General features: G+C 43.4%; 1 protein-coding gene and 1 long non-coding RNA gene across 2 annotated transcripts in view; one reads left to right on the top strand and one right to left on the bottom strand.

Moving 5' to 3' along the window:
• Window positions 1-16,079, top strand: part of LOC139108581 (ras-related and estrogen-regulated growth inhibitor) — a 29,456-nt gene that overhangs the window by 10,967 nt on the left and 2,410 nt on the right. Inside the window, exons 4-5 of the mRNA XM_070667002.1 lie at window positions 473-549; window positions 10,309-10,490. Of these exons, the coding sequence (XP_070523103.1) occupies window positions 473-549; window positions 10,309-10,490 (259 nt within the window). The remainder of the gene's footprint in view (window positions 1-472; window positions 550-10,308; window positions 10,491-16,079) is intronic.
• The window catches only part of LOC139108582 (uncharacterized), a 37,083-nt gene continuing 35,700 nt past the window's right edge, over window positions 14,697-16,079 (bottom strand). Inside the window, exons 3-4 of the long non-coding RNA XR_011546681.1 lie at window positions 15,859-15,979; window positions 14,697-15,740 (exon numbers count right to left, since the gene is read on the bottom strand). This is a non-coding gene — a long non-coding RNA (uncharacterized lncRNA). The remainder of the gene's footprint in view (window positions 15,741-15,858; window positions 15,980-16,079) is intronic.

The raw sequence follows: 16,079 nt of genomic DNA, 5'->3' as shown, positions 1-16,079 counted from the left end.
GGCTGTCCGATTCTTTTTGATCACGAACCTCCCGGCGAAAACCCACGTGTCGATGTCAATGATCGTAATGACATAGCGGCGACCGTCAGCGGAACTAATTGGAATTGTCGTTACTAGCTGCTTCGGCACTTTCGCGCATTAGCCGCATTTTCTTAGGAAACTGTCTCTTAAACTCTTGCAAGAAGATTGAAGAGTGTCGTTGAAACGCCGTTTGAGAAAAATTGCTTCATTTGGGTACCGTTGCTTTTTTTTTTTTTTTTTTTTTTTTTTGTACATTTTCAGTTCCACCACGTTAAAGCGATAATAATTAAAATAAAAATCTTTATAGTCAACTAACCCTTCATTAGTATTTTACAAAGATAATTGGTTTTTTATTTATACGCAGTATAATATAAATTAAGTGCCCTCGAGCGTTTCAAATTTTTTACACGTCTGCTGGAGGGTTGTACATATCGGTTTTTGTCTGTTGCAGATTTTCTCTATCGACACAGTGTCACTATTGACAACGTCACGACGGAGGTCGAAATACTTGACACGTCGAGGTGCGAGGTAAGTTTCCGATAAAGTCTATAAAAATTTTCTCTTTGTAATAATCTGCCGAATATCCCTCGCATCGAGTTTTCGTTTCCGAAGATTTAATCGGAGAGAGGAAATATGATTTATTCGACACAACGCGATACTTTCTACGAAAAGCTGTACTTGACCGGCTGCGGAATCGATCGTCTCCGCTTGACCTTTCCTAACCTGATTCTTTTAGAATGTGGTAACGATCGTTGTGCCGCCGAAGGCGGAAATCCTTTGAGGTGGCCCGTTAGCGTATTTGAATTGAATAACGAACGCGTCTCGAAACTTGAATCTAGGGGACTACGAGTGCGACTACGATCGCACGAGGCAACACGTGGCTTCACCTGTCGCGAGCGGCGGGCTCGTTGAAATTCCAGCGAGGTCGCCTGCAGTAATGTCGAAAGGCATTGTTCTCCTTTTTCACGAAATCGATGCTCGAACGTGCACACGATGGAAATTCGCTCGACAATACATCGAGCCACGATTCTTATGTTGTGTTCTATAATTTTTTTTATTAAATTCGAATAACTGAGCATTAGTCATTTTGAATTACCTAAGACAATTAATTATTGCTGGAACGGTAGTTTCTTTGTAACTTGATAATAGCACGAAACAATCTTACGCGACGGCAGGAGAAGCTTTGCGCTTTTTTTTTTTTCTCCGTGCAGCTCGTTTTGGCATTTAACTGTATCTTTCTCTCGACGCGCGGTGAGAAAGTTTATTCATAGAAAGTATTTCCCGCATATAGGTTCAAGTATTGCAGCTCTCCGGCGCCTTTTCAATGTGCCGGTATGACGCGTGCATTTATTACGTTAAAGTCAGATGCGTCACGCGAAAGGACAGATTTTCAACGTCGGGTAACTTTATCGCCGCCTTCTTGTTAATTTATACCTGACTGTCGGGCAGGGATATTTTATCTAAAAAAAAAAAAAAAAAAAAAAATTGGTGTTACGTGTGAATTAACTGTTTATTATTGCTGCAAAGCCGATTGGCCCTCTCGCTTGGCTTGCTTTAAAAATTAATTGAATTAACTAATGTCCGAAGATAATAACGTGCACGAGACGCGCGTTCCGTGGTCTCTAGTAAATAATAAAAATGTTAAGGAGGTTTATCTTCCCGCGACAACGCATAAAAGTGATTTACACCGATCGTTCTAATGTATAATTTTTCGCGCGCCGCAAAGTGCCTCGAATGAGGTCTCCTCTCTCGGCGGGACATAATTTCCGCAGGATCGCGGTTTCGAGGGGACATTTTAAAGCGGATTTCCAAAAGCTGCCTCTCACGAGAGCTCCCCACACGCACGTTGTCCACACCGACGGCGCGTTCGTTATTCGGTAGCCCTGCAACGAGACCCGATCGGGCCCGGGTTGTTTTTAGCAAACTGGTTTTTCTACCCGGGGCTTCCACCACAATTACCTGCTTCCTTTTTTGCGCTGCTCCTTGAATGTTTGCACCTGTCGCTTAAAAGCCCGCGAGCCGTGATCCGCAGGACAGCGGGTCTAGAACGCGATACTTCGAACACCTCACCGTACGAATTGATATCTTTCACTTTCCTAAATTTTCGAGTTATGAGACTCCCTCAATTCGGGAGTTTTCAAATAAAAAAAAAAAATCAGTTTTATCTTTCAAATCTATATATTTAATAAAATTTTAGTAGATTTTTTAAATTTACGTTTTGTTATTTTTTTTATTTTTATTATTTTTTGGATATTGTTAAAACTAAAAATATTTTTTTGAATTTTTAATATTATTCTGTTCTGATTCGCATTTCGGATTTAGCGTTTAAATTATTTTCGGTACATGAATGCAACTGCACCATTAACCGTCACTACACGATTCGCCAGCAAACAATGCTTGTCCATTTAGAGAACCTTGTACGTAGAACGCGTAAGGCAGCATGCACCGTTAGCTTGCGAATACAATAAATAATCTGGAACAGGAAACGACACTGGCGATTTGTACGTACGCGTATAAAATTACGTTTTAAACGCCTCTTTGCCAGTTAATATTGCTACACTTAAAAAATATTTTGACATAATTGGGTCGCCAATTTACATATCTTTTACAAAGATTATATTATAATCCATCTTCTACGATTCATATCTTTTAAACCTTTACTTTTTATCCCGAGATATTCTGCGATTTACAAATCACGCTTTTAAGTTCTCGCTGAACTCGATATTTCAAGTAAATAGAAATTCTTTTTTAATTCAGTTAGCTTCGCGAATAAAAACTTAAAAAAAAAATTAAAAAAAAAAAAAATGACGGAGAGCGTCGTTAGGGAACAGGATCTAGGAAGATCGATATCGATGTGGATCAGTGTGGCAGTGGTGCAGGAAGTCGATGCCGATTCCGCGTAAAAGAAGCGGATCGTTAAATTTACCATCGGCGGACACTTCTCTAAATCCGTCGTGCCGATATATCACGTCGCGACGCGTGAGGTCCCATTGTGAACGGAACTTTTGCATCGGCCCGCTTTACTCCCCCGGCAAATCCTCGCGAAGCCCGCGCCGGGATCAATCAATCCTGGATAACGCGCTGTTTATCACGGCTGCAACATTTACGAGCGGCGTATCGTTTTCATCTCCGCATTTTTGTTATCAGGTTGCGTTGACCATAACTCACGTTCAGCCTCGGTAAATCCGAAAGCTGTCGGCCGCGGTGCGATTAGAACTTTTGAATCTCTTGTGATTATGCGAACGTTCACCTGCCCGCGTCTCTGAATGTCAAACTTTAAATTCTTTTTTTTTTTTTTTTTTTTATTAAGCTCCAAGCTCTAATTCTCGTGCCTGGAGTTTTTTTTTCGCGATTACCGTGCTTTCACCTTTTTAAATTCGGTTCCCCAGGTTCTTTCGAGGTTTCTGGGTTTTCATTATTTGCGAACCTCGATCCCGAGACGCTCGATATCCGTTTTTATATACTTCAGCATTCACGAATTTGCAAACGTTCAGGTTTCTAAATCTTTCTAACTGCCGAGGGACGGTGTTCTCATGTTTCGCGTGAGAGAGGAGACCCAGATGTCGACTATCTCGACTATCTGAGAGACGTGCAACGGGTATTAGAACAAACAGCCAATAATTCGTGGCTAAACTAAGGCTCCGACCGTGCCAATAAAGTACATAACACGGCGTACGCTCGCGGTGTTATCTTTCCAATTATCCCTACATTCCTCTCACTTTTGCGATATCTGGCCGCGATATTACGTTCATCGGGTGTATTTAAAGCTACGGGAATTTTTTTTTTATACAGTTAAAATTTATTTTAATTATAATTAAAATTTGACGCGATCGGTCACGTCTATTCTGTATTATTTTTTTTCACAGCTTCTCGCCTCGATAACTGATCGCACGTCGCGCCCGAACGTTGCCGAGGAGCTGCAGCTTAAAGGGCACATAAGCCTCGCACCTAAACGCGCCTTAATCTACGGAATTATCCGTTTCCGACATTTCTACGTAACGTACATCTCGATAACCCGATACAGCGGGATGCCGGGTGCGATCTGCGGGCACTTAAAGCGCGCGAACCCATCGAGCGCACGTGGTCAACGTCCGCGCTTTTTCAGCTAGAACCGCCTTGGTTAGCGGACACCGATCCCCCAATCGCCGTTAAGATACGCCTGAAAATCGGCCGAGCAAGACGATTCACCGTACAAATGTCCTTGCAGATAAGCGCCACGCAAGGTTGGCCGCGATCGGCGTCCACCGACCAGGAAGTGCCCCGGCTCCGATTTCGACAGATGCTATTTGTTACATTATTTAATTTCTCCCGCTGAACGCGGGTCTCTTCTAAAATCCACGTCTCTTTTCCGGGAACCCGTTCGTTATTTTCTCGCGTCTCGAAAATATTCGTCCAATAATTAGTTAAAAAAAAAAGCTGGAAAAATTATGTCACGAAAAATTCACGTTGCTTCCTAATTATTATTATTAATTTTTTTTTTTCTTACGATTTATAAGTATTACCGGGTTCTATGGTATAGCAAAAATTAAGAGGACACTTCCGCATTAATTAAGAAATCCTGAGAACAGAATGTGTCCCTCGGTGCCGACGTCTATGAACGCGTTTATGTTCACGCGAACGTTTACGTGCTTGCAACCGCTCGTGCCAGTTTAGCGTGCCTACCTTTGACCGTTTTACGCTTCATGTTAATGACGAATACCGTTCTAATGCGATGGGCAGTCTCGAGCCACCTCATTAACTGCGCAATGAGAAAACCGGGGACGGAAAAGATTGCGAAAATGTATCGAGAAAACGAAAAGGTCTCGAAGAAGCTGAGAGAAAGAAGGAGATAAGCGTGGAATTTCCTAACGGAAGTAGAAATTATTTTTTATTATCAACGCGTGTTCGAGAGATATGAGAAAAGACTCGTGGAATCTCGGGGTCTTTAGTTATTTATTTTACATTTGACAAATTAGACTTTTCCGCTTCAGAGTTCAGTCTCTGAATTTTTTCAACTTTCTTTCTACCATTTTTGTTCCGCAATTTTAATTGTTCTTCAATTTGCGATTATTAAAATTTTTATATTACAAAATAAATATTTTTTTACTGGATTTAATAACGTTTTTTTTTTTTTGCGACTTGGGGACAAAATTGCGAGTGCATTCGGTTCAGCTGGAATCTCGTAGATAAAAAAAAAAATTAATAAATTTGAAGAGAGTTAAATTCAGTCTCGTCTATAATTTTCTGTCTCAATTATTTTTTATTACCGTAATGGTATATTTATTTGCTGGAAATATCATGAAATTATAGTCGGGGCCAACTATACGTTTCTCTCAGTGCGCAATTAGCGACGCGTAATGCGGCGCTTTATAGGCGACAGGAAACCGATTGAGAGAAGCCCTTTTTGCAGCCAGCGCGCGTCTCCGTGTGCGTGCTTCTGACGCGGATCGTGATGTCAATTACTAACGAAGACAGTCGGGCCGACTGTCACGGGCACTGGGCGCAGTGACAGCGGCACGCGTCTTAAGTCGCGTTTGCGAGACCCGCAAGAAGCGGTAATAAATCCTCCCGCGGATGCTAGAAACGTTTCTTGCCGCCGATGCCCGCCGGCGACTCCGCGAATCTGGACTTAATTAATCTCGTAGCGCTACTATGTCTATTATACCGGCCGATAATGGATTGTCTTAATTAAATCTATCTAGCCGAGGCGTTCTCTGTTCGACCTTGCGCGAAATATTCGGGAGCTCGAAGAAACTTTTCAAGCTTCCAAAATATAACCGAAAGAAATTAAGTCATCAGGATAGTGGTTTATTTGAGACTTAGGGCCGGAAAAGAAAAAAAAAAAAATAAAAATTGGTTCGAGCTTTTCTACTTTCTTCAGTTGGATGGACAGGTGGAGTTTGAAAAATTCGGGGTCGAGTTGCAGGTAATAATCGCACTTTTTCGCGTAAGCAGCGAGCGAGCCGATTGTTCTCGGCTCGGCTGAAATTTCGTAGAATGTTCGTTCGGCTTCCGAGAGCAGGGAAAAAAATAAAGAGAGAAAAACGGAGAGAAAGTGAAAGAGACCATCTCGTTGTAATATCGATCACGAGGATCGCAGTAGGTGTTCCGCAACGCGGGTATAATAATAACCCGGCTTAACAAGGGTACCGGGGAGGTTCAGGTAGGTGCTCTCCGGCGGAATCGGCCACGTAGGTAGGAAGTCGAGCAACAAATGAGTAGGTGGCTGCTGGGCCGGCTCTCGACCTCGTCGGCCGCCACGATTAATACTTCCATCGTGCATTGTTCCTCGTCACGTAAATCTTCGCCCGGCTGAGATAAGCCGCCACGGAAACCATTTATAAGACCGATTTATATCATTAACAGTGGCCGCCTCGCGAATATTCTCGCGTCAGCTGATCATCTTACCGTTTCCTCGTCTCGTAACCGCCGCGTATTATCGCCACCGGCCGAAACGGAGAATAGTTGGCGCCGCCTTTCCGATTTCAGCGTCCCGAGATTTACGACGTCAGCGCGGATATATCGCCGCGCGATAATTAGTTCAGAACAATCGAACGCTCGGTAACGCCTAGCATTCTTTCGACGGCGCGTGCATTAACAATTGCGTAATTGATTATCCTTTCTTTCGCCGTAAAAGAGATAAATTAAAATCCCGTTTTCGTTTATCGCCTTCAATCGCGTAAAATTCGATGCAGCTCGAAACGTCGAAGATTTTATTTTTTTTTTTGTTTTATTTTACTTATTTATTTCTTTATTTTTTTTTATTTTTTTTTATTTCATCCGGTCGGTTGATTTTACCTCGATCCATTGACAGCGAGAGGAAAGTCGACAAACTACCGGCGACTGACGTCAGTCCGGCCGCGTGTTTGCGTTTTTGTAATCTACATACGACTGGCTCAATCTATAATTTCGATATATAGGTCAATGTCTCAGGTCGAAATAAAGTATCAATCGTACTTCATCTCGCCCCGATCGCGCGTACGTTCTACTTTTGGTAGATTAATTTTTTTTTCTTTTCCCTCCTTCTCCTCCCCCCACCTTCTCGAATCTTTCCTTCTTTTTCTCCGGCTCCCTTTCTCTCTTCCGCCCTCTCTCGCTTTGTTCCGCTGTCATTTTCGCGTCTGTCTCGTTTCTTACAATCTACATACGGTTTAGCGGGTCAATGGCGCGCGCGCGCATGCAGCAATAAAATATCAATCATACCGCCTCATCTCCTGGACCGGGTCGGGATGCTGCGCGCCGCGTGGCGCCCAGGTGTTCCGCCTCGCGAATATGAGGAGCGCCGGCAGCCTGGTGACACACTTCCCTAATTCTCGCATTGTTCTTCATCCGCGTGCACGCACGAGATAAATCTCCGCGCGGGGGAAAGGGGAGGGAGGGGCCGGCGAGAGCGAGGGAGGAAGAAAAGGGGACCGGAGTCCCCCTGGCCTCGTGACCGGCACATAATTGCGATTGCTTTTCGTGGGAGGGCCAGTGGATAATTGATAATTAAGCGCGCGCCCCTTCTGCCGCCGGCGAGGCAGTCGGAAGAGAAAAGAACGAGACGAAGGACCGAACGATGAAAAGGAATGATCCCGCAGCTGCAGCAAATGCTCGTTTGGGCGTGAAAAATTGACCGAGGGCGGGAATCACCAAGCTTCGATACTGAATATCTTTTGCACTTGGTCGATCCAAATTAAGAGATGTAATATTTATAATTCTAATTTGCACCGCTGCAAGTTCTACGCGTAGCAGGCGAGTATTCTAACAAGTGCAAAAATCAACGATGATGATAGCTTTGAAAATAAAATTCTATTCGCCGTATCGGTGCCGATCTCGGCCTTAATTCGACTAACACTTCTGTAGAAGCCAACAGCAGGTATAAACGAACCGCGTGACGTTTTTAATTATCGCGAATAAATCTTAATCTTAATTACAACGAGCCGACGGGTTCCTTTTTCGGGTGCACGTCTTAATTTCGCGCGCGTCGCGTTGACTCGCGTCGAAGGCTTCTAAAAATGTTTCCACGAGTGATCGCACACGCGGTATGTCAATCGGTCTTCGTCTTCGGGTGGCGGGGTTTCGGATCGACATTGAAATTCCGTTTTTAACGGCCTTATCTCCGAGTGTTTTGCAGGTGCGCAAACAAGCGCGTGTACGTCAATTCTCGCACGGGTGTCTCTCTCTCTTTCTCTCTCGAAAAATAAAAAAATGCAGCTTTCCTTGTTTTGTTGAGAAAAATAACGGTTTATGCGTCTTGGAAAAAACCGAGATGCGAGCTCTACTTTGGCGCGTATTTTTCACAGTTGTGTATTTTTTTTTTTTTCTCTGTCTCCTTTCTTCCGCGAACGTTGTACGCTCGCGAGACGAATCAACGTTAATTTAAGCGACAGGATTAATGACGTTATTAGCGGCCGGCGAGCCGGAGCGCCGCGATTAATAAATACCGGCGATTTCTTGTTTTCAAACTCGTCCGCAGCCAATAACGCTCGGTGGACTCGATCTTTCCCATGTACACGCCGGCGATCGTAACGCGCGATTCAAAGTGTTACAACAATCATTCAGTTTATTGCCTCGACGTTATTTTCCCTCGCGTGGAATGGTCGCCGCTCGTTGCAGCCATAAGCTATTGACCATAAGCCCGTACTTTTTTTTTCTCTCTCTCTTTCTCCTTTCTCCCCTTCGCTATCTTCGTTTTTTTTACTAGGAGCCAGCCCGGTAGGAACTCTGTCGTTGTAAAACTCCAAGTAATAACACTGTAACTCATTGTCAGCGGCCGAGTAATAAACGCGACTACGATCGCACGAAGCGGATCTGAGGATTTTTCGATTCGGATCGCTTTAATTAAGCTTAATTACGTATATATGTGCGCAAATGATTATATTACGTTTCAAAAGTATTGTATATTTAATAAAAGGGATCTATCTTAGGGCCTCGCGTGTGAGCTGTTCTGGCTTCTTAGTGGATCTAATTAAAGGGCGCCCTGCGTGATTTCGTAACCAGGCGAATCACCGTCGGCATTACGAAACCTGCCACGTCATTCGCGCGCGAACGCAATATCCGACATCGCGTTCGATCGCCTCGAATGCAGCCGATCAATAAATATTTATGAGCACGTCTCTCGGCGCGACAGGCGCACGCCCGTTTTACGTTGACGACATCTGCTAGAAGCCGCAGACAAAGTGGATGCATATCTTTGTTCGATTCTTCAAAGTGCGAAACGTCAAAATAACGAGACCCCGTAAAATCACATGAAATATCGTACTTTCGTCACACATAAATATACCGAGTTTTCTAACCGCGCCTCCGTGGCGCAAAATTATTGCATCTCTGCGGTTCTAAAATTTTGTAATTGGATTTATAAATATTTAAAACATTTTTTTTTTCTTGTTTTTCCTTGTCACATAACTTCTATAAATCCGAGGCCTTTATAATTTTGAGAGGTAAGACTTTCGTGCTTACGTAATTTTAACACTTGCGCGTTTTGAGGCTCCTTAAATCATGTTTGCGACTAAGTTCGCGTCAAACTCGCGTTTGAGCAATAACGAAATTTTTTTACGCGACATAATCGGCGCCGAGCCTCTTTTTGCCGGAGATAAAATGTGCTCTTAAGATACTGTAAGATCGCGCTGCATAGGAAGCGCGCACTCGCCGTCACCGGCGTTCTTGCGGCGGCGGCGCTTATTTACGAGCGCGTTACACGCAATGTTAATTCGACAGATTTGACCGTAAATAACGCCCGTGTATACCCACACCGACCGGGTATATATTTATCTCGGTCTATAAAATTTATTCCCGCCGGATGTGCGCCGCAGTTTAGGTGGTGGTTCGAATTTATGAACGCAGGTTGAGGAATCAACGCGCTGCGACTTTTAAGCGTGTCCATCCGACAGGTTCTTTTATATTTTTTTATTCTTTTCTTATTTTTCTTTTTTTTTTTTTTTTACAGTCGTTAAAGACGATTTTATCCGCTTGCGTAAATAGGCGCATTGTGATGCAGACGCGTTTTGAAAGCTGGTCGCTGTATTCCGAGATGCAAGTTCTAATAAAAATATCTCAAGTTATATTTAAATATATTTATATTTATTACGTTTTTAACTGTTTCGGCGACGTGTCTCGCAAAGCTCTCTCTCTTTCTCGCTCTCACGAGAGCGCCGGACGGATTTAGAATTCGAGATCGATTTCTACTCGCCGAGAGCGAATGTCGCCCAAGAGACTGGCTTACATTCAAACGCGCTGGGGTGTCGACAGATGCGAGCGCAGATACGTCAAATTAAATTTAATTCTTGAATGTCATAGTGATCGCTCGTGTTCTGTCGATTGTTTCAGGAGAATGGCTGTTTGTATTCGCACATACGGTGGGGCGAGGCGTTCGTCGTGGTCTACAGCGTGACCTGTAAGCGGAGTTTTCAGGAGGCACGCGGACTTCTCAAGCAGCTCGCGGATCTACGCCTGCCGTCCTATTTTACTGCCCTTCTGCTCGGTAACAAGCGAGACTTGGACCATGCACGGTAAGCGTAACTCTAATCCCTCGCCCTTATAAAAATCTATGAATTAACACCGCCAAATAAAATTCTAGAAATTAAGTATTACGATAAAAATTATTAATTTTGAATGTCAGAACGTTGAACAATATTTTTAATACTCAGAATAAGTTAACTCTCGGTATTTATCTGGCGGTGTAAATTTGGGATAAATGAAAATTCTTACGAGGGGGGCGTGTTATGATCCTCTGGCTGATATACGCGCGAATAAATTGCACGCTTCTCATGAAAACGGTAATTATCAGTGAACCAATGCAATGCTCGCTCGAGTACGAATCGTATGAGAACCGCTTAAGCGATTCGCTCGGCGCAAAAATTACAATATCATTTTGTGTCGTACGATCTCCGATCTCGCGCGACGCCGCTTCGTGTATCGCCCTCGGCGGATCGTCGATTATTCGGTCGTTCCCTTTTTTTCTTTTTTTTTTTTTACTCTCGTCAACGTCGTCGATCGTACACGCGCGCGATACAGACACGGCTTTCATTAATCCCGTGAGTTCAACTTTCCACCTGCGAGTAACAGGATCCCCTCGACCGTTTCCTAGACCGGGGTGAGATTTCGCATACACGCGACTCGTATCTCTCTGGGCGAACTCTAATCACGACGTCTTATCATGCGGACTCTTCACGCCCTTCTGCGCTCGCTTATAATCCCATTTACGCCGCGAACCGGTTGCTTTAATATTTTGCGTTAAATACAAATTTTTTTTTTAACCACTCGAAAATGATCGAACGTCTGCCTTCGAGCTTATGGCTCGCGTGTTAATTCCCTGCTGTCCATATCTCGCGTTCTCTCGCGGACTACCGGAATTACAGGAGACTTCTCACCCAACGTTCTGGTTTTGGAACTTTTTGCCGCGTGCTCGTAAGGCTCGTTTTTTTTTTTTTTTCTCTCGTGCGCGTTTTCGCAAAAAACCAGTTCAACGAACCAAATGTTCGATCGGCCACACGATGACGGTGTAAGTTAATCGGCCGACCGGCCGTGTCAACTCTGCCGAGCGACTCATCCAAGTCGGTCAGCCGGCTCGGACAAGTAAACAGATCGCGTGGCGAAATACAGCGCGAACGGTTTCTAGACGAGCGACGTACAGCGTGAATTACTACCGGGCATTTCTCGAATTGGCGGGTATTCGATACCGAGGCTGCGGTTCGCCTCGCCACGTGTCACGTTTCACGTACTACTGCCGTCGAGGATCTCGCGGTTCAACATAGTATGCGAATAAATCGAAACCGTATCCCGGAGTTTTGACGATTAAAAAATTAACGAAAAAAAAAGACAAAAAAAACGGAGAGAAAGTATTGCATTAATTATACAGCTTCTCTCTAATTTCCATCGTATTAAAAAAATTATTTTTCTATAACTTTATAACATTTACGTACATATTAATTATTTCTGCCATTTTTTAATATTAATTATAACTATACGATATTTCTAAATATGATAATAAATTTTTTAAGATTCGCTTTTGATGATTTAGATCTCAGGGTCAGTGACCTGAATTTAATTTAGTAGCCGAAAGATTTTTATCACAAAATTTCTGATACACGATATGCTTTACATTGATACGGAGGCTGAATCTAATTTAATAACTAGTCTTACAGTTAACAGCGACCAGCTTTTATAAACCCGCACGGTTTCTTCGCGCGATATAAAATATCGCGGGAAAATTGTTCGATAAAAGACGCGCGATGGAAGCGATATCCGTATGCAGACTCTTCTCAAGCATCTAGTTGCGTTTTATGCAACCGTGATCGCTGACTGAGCGCATCATCGACGTTGCGTGATTCGGACGAGAGAAAGCTAGGAAATGCAAGTACCTATACGCGTACTCGCTTTTTTGCTTGTAAACCGAATAAAGAGTGGTGGCTCATTAGCCGGATCGGCTTCTCGTGTGTCTGCCGCACGTAAATTAACAGAACAGTGACGCGCGTGTGAATAAATATTCGAATCTCCCGAGACGCACCTCGTGAACCCACGTCGGGCGATTAACGGGTCGACGATTTTCTTTCGAGCTCGCGAATGATGATGAACGTAAATTCGCTGTCGGACTCTGAGTACTTTGAAATCGGATTTTAATTGATCGCAAAAAAGAAGTTTTACCTTCTTGAGAAATAAAATAAAAAAATAAAATTTCTCAACGTCGCTGATTTTATAATAATCGGCGCGATTTTTACGGCAAATTTTCTTTTACGCGGCCAAGGTATAAAGCAACCTTATCTCGACGCTTTTCCTTAATGAATCGTCTTAATTATTACTCGTTGTGACGCGGAGATTGCGGGCCGCCGGGAGAAGGGCTCTCCCCTTCTTCATCGGGCGCGAAGGAATTTCCCGCGCGATTCCCGCAAGAATGCGGATCGTCATTAACGGAGACACGCTCCTTTTCTCGCCTTACGAGCTCAGCTCTTTCCTCTCGCGCTGCTTTTATGGGCTTTTGCATACCAGGAGAAATCTCATCGATGATCTAGTAACGATGCCGGCGCCGCAATTACAGACCTTCGACGCTATTATGCAGAATCCCTCAGAAAAATAAAAGGAAAAAAAAAAAAAATGTATCCCGGCGGTTTACCTTTCGGAGCAACAAGAGCGAGCGGCAGGAGATCGTGCAAGTTTCACAAAGCGCACGAGTGCGATTGAGGCGAACGGGATGTCGCGAACTGTCTGTCGGGAATTTTCGCGTTAACAAAGGATCGAGATACCGGACCGCCGCGGGGCGAGCGCGAAAAATGTCACGCAGACGAAATGTCACGGATCCCTATGGTGTCGCAATTGACCGATCCGGCCATCTATTCGCGGCGGGCAAAAGAGCAATTCGATTTACGTAACTGGCATTTTGATGGCACGTGAAAGATACGCGCTCTTCGTAACTGTCACGATTATCGTCGAGGAATTTAATTAAACCGGAATTATTCGAGAGACCCATCGATCCCCGGGTCATAAATTACGGCTCTTCTCGCGCCGCGCGTGCGGGGAAGATGATCAATTTTAAGGTAATCTTATCGGGCGTGACGTTACTTCGCGCGTGGGACCACGGAGCAGAGACGAAGTCTGCTTAAACATGCACATATATATTATCTGCTACAAAACTCTCTGGTCGTATAATTAACAAAGTTAATTTTCCTGATTACGAGATAGTGAGCTGAAAATTTCAACCTCGAAGAGTTAACAAAACAATTTTAAAACGCTTTCTAATTTTTTAGAGAATAATTTTTTATAAAATTGCAAAATTTCGGGAATAAGAATTACATTTTTATTTTTAATTTAAAGTTCTAGATTAAAATAAAAATTTAGTTAAGAAGGGATTCCTGATACGGCAATTAAAGTGACAATTTTTTAAATAAATTTTAATAAATAAATTACAGAAAAATGTAATTTAAAATGATAAAGTAACGTGTAATTTTCAAGTCTTTAATTGAGAGAAACCCGTGAAAATCGAACCCGAGAAGGACGATCGATCCGTGAAACGAGGGAGCCGCGTCTTCTCCTATCCGGTAGCCACGCTCGTCGTCTTAATGGAGTTCATAAAGATTAGAGCGAAGCCCGCTGCCGGCCCGGTGAGACCGCTCTCCCGAGAACAAGTTCTCGCCACTTTGGATGCTGTCGGGGAGCCTGTTGCATCGTTCGCTCGCGAATATTGCGCATCGATAACGCTTATCTGACAGTATCGCGGCGTGAACGCGACAAGACGAACTGGCTCGGGAAGAAGCGCTTCCGTTTCGATCTATAGCGCCTCAATTTCTCTAACCCCCATACCTTTTGTCATTAAAACATTTTCTTTTTTATACGAGTTTCTTGTCTTTTCGCGCTGTGATTATTAAAATGTTATTCTCGAATTATTTCAAGATTAAAATTGATTTAAACCTGAATTGAAGTAACTTTCTTTCTTTCCTCCACAAATCTTTCCAAACCGTTTGTACGGCACATTGTCCGATCGAGTATATTGACGCGTTTCTGGTCTCGGAACGCTCGTCGTAAATACCTCGGTCCGTCCGCCGCGAATTGAGACAGAGAGAACGAAAGAAACCAGCAGCCTACGCTCGTAAATAACGCGAGGGGGAATCGCCTCGCGTATGAAATATAAAAGGGAATGAGCTCGCCCGCGATCGCGTCTAATTGTTCTACTCTTTTTCACGCTTTACGAAAGGGTTACGTATTCTTCGAGTTTCTCGAAAAGAAAAAAAAAAAAAAAAAAAAAAAAATTGACACAGCAAAAAAAAAAGTAAACGAGACATAAGGCGATCTAATGTTTATAGTCTTATCAACGCAAGACGTCAAACTTGCCGAGCTATCCGTCCTCAGTTTGCAAGGCTAATTTTTCCTGCCGAACAATCCCGCGAATATCCCGCCGGTAAATTTGTTCCGCTCTCCATTCCGGATGAAATAACATGCCATACGTTATAAGAAACGCGACGCGGCGCGCATTATAGGTGTTCAGAAATATACAAGCTGACAAAGCTCTTATTAACCCGGGCGTCGTAAATATCCTGTGGCGCCTGGCGGCTGCATCCTGGCGAAATTCCAGTGACTCTCGTAAACGTTTGCGGTCTTTACGGCCGCCGTTCGATCACCTCACCCGCGTTTGCCGAACTCGCGGCGGCGTTTCGTCGGCCGGGCCGCCCCGTATCGCGAGGATTTAATTCCAGCCTTGGACTATTCCATTGACTCTGGAAAGCAACGTCCGCAGGGCATAAATCTGCGAACGCCCGCGGCATCCGGTCCCGCATTTCCGCTCCCGATCGACGTTTCAACACGTGATTCGCGTGGCCCGCGACGTAAAGCACTCCCGTTGTGAATCATGCGAGATAAACGGTTCTTTTAGCAGACCCCGAGCGTGTCTTAAGCCGTCAATTATAAAGAGACTTGTAAATCGGAGACACCGTAAGTCCCCAAGTTTTATGATCGTCAAGTCATAAAGTTATAAGATTATTAAATTTTATTATTATTATTTTTTTGTTTAAAATTAAAGTTGCGGAGTTATTATTTACAATTAGACAAAATCGATCGTGAGTCTTGTGAGACTCGCTTAATTTATTATGTTTAAATGTGAAACGAGATTGGCAGAATTTAAGAAAAATTTTAATTCAAATGCGGTACATTTATAATACTAAAAAAAACCAAGCGCATGCTATATATTAAAAAACCCCAATTCCAAACTACGAAAAAAAAGTCATGCGACTCACCAAACTGCATTCAGCGGAGTTGTTGATTTCTGCCGGTGGCTGTAACATAAAATGCAAAATATTAATATAGAAATGCTGGTATATCAATTAATAAAGTTAATAAAAAAAGTAAATTTTTTTTTTAATTCAAGATTTTATTTAAAATATTTATACTTACTTAAAAGTTGCTCCGCCGATGCAGGATGCCTTTCCGAGGCCTCCTCCTCCTCTCAGAATTTCAGGCTTCCCGTCAATGTGCTTCCTCTCAGACCGTCTGAACTCCGTCCTCGCACTGGTCCCTGCAAACAAAATACCCAAATAATTAGTTAAAATCGCGAAGACTGTCTTTGTCTGGACATATTAAATAAATATTAAAATTAAATTAAACCTCAAAATTGC

The sequence above is a fragment of the Cardiocondyla obscurior genome, linkage group LG15 (assembly GCF_019399895.1).
Source record: "Cardiocondyla obscurior isolate alpha-2009 linkage group LG15, Cobs3.1, whole genome shotgun sequence".
Classification (NCBI taxonomy): domain Eukaryota; kingdom Metazoa; phylum Arthropoda; class Insecta; order Hymenoptera; family Formicidae; genus Cardiocondyla; species Cardiocondyla obscurior.
Note: the sequence above shows the minus strand (reverse complement) of the source record. Positions and strands in the feature narration are given on the sequence as shown.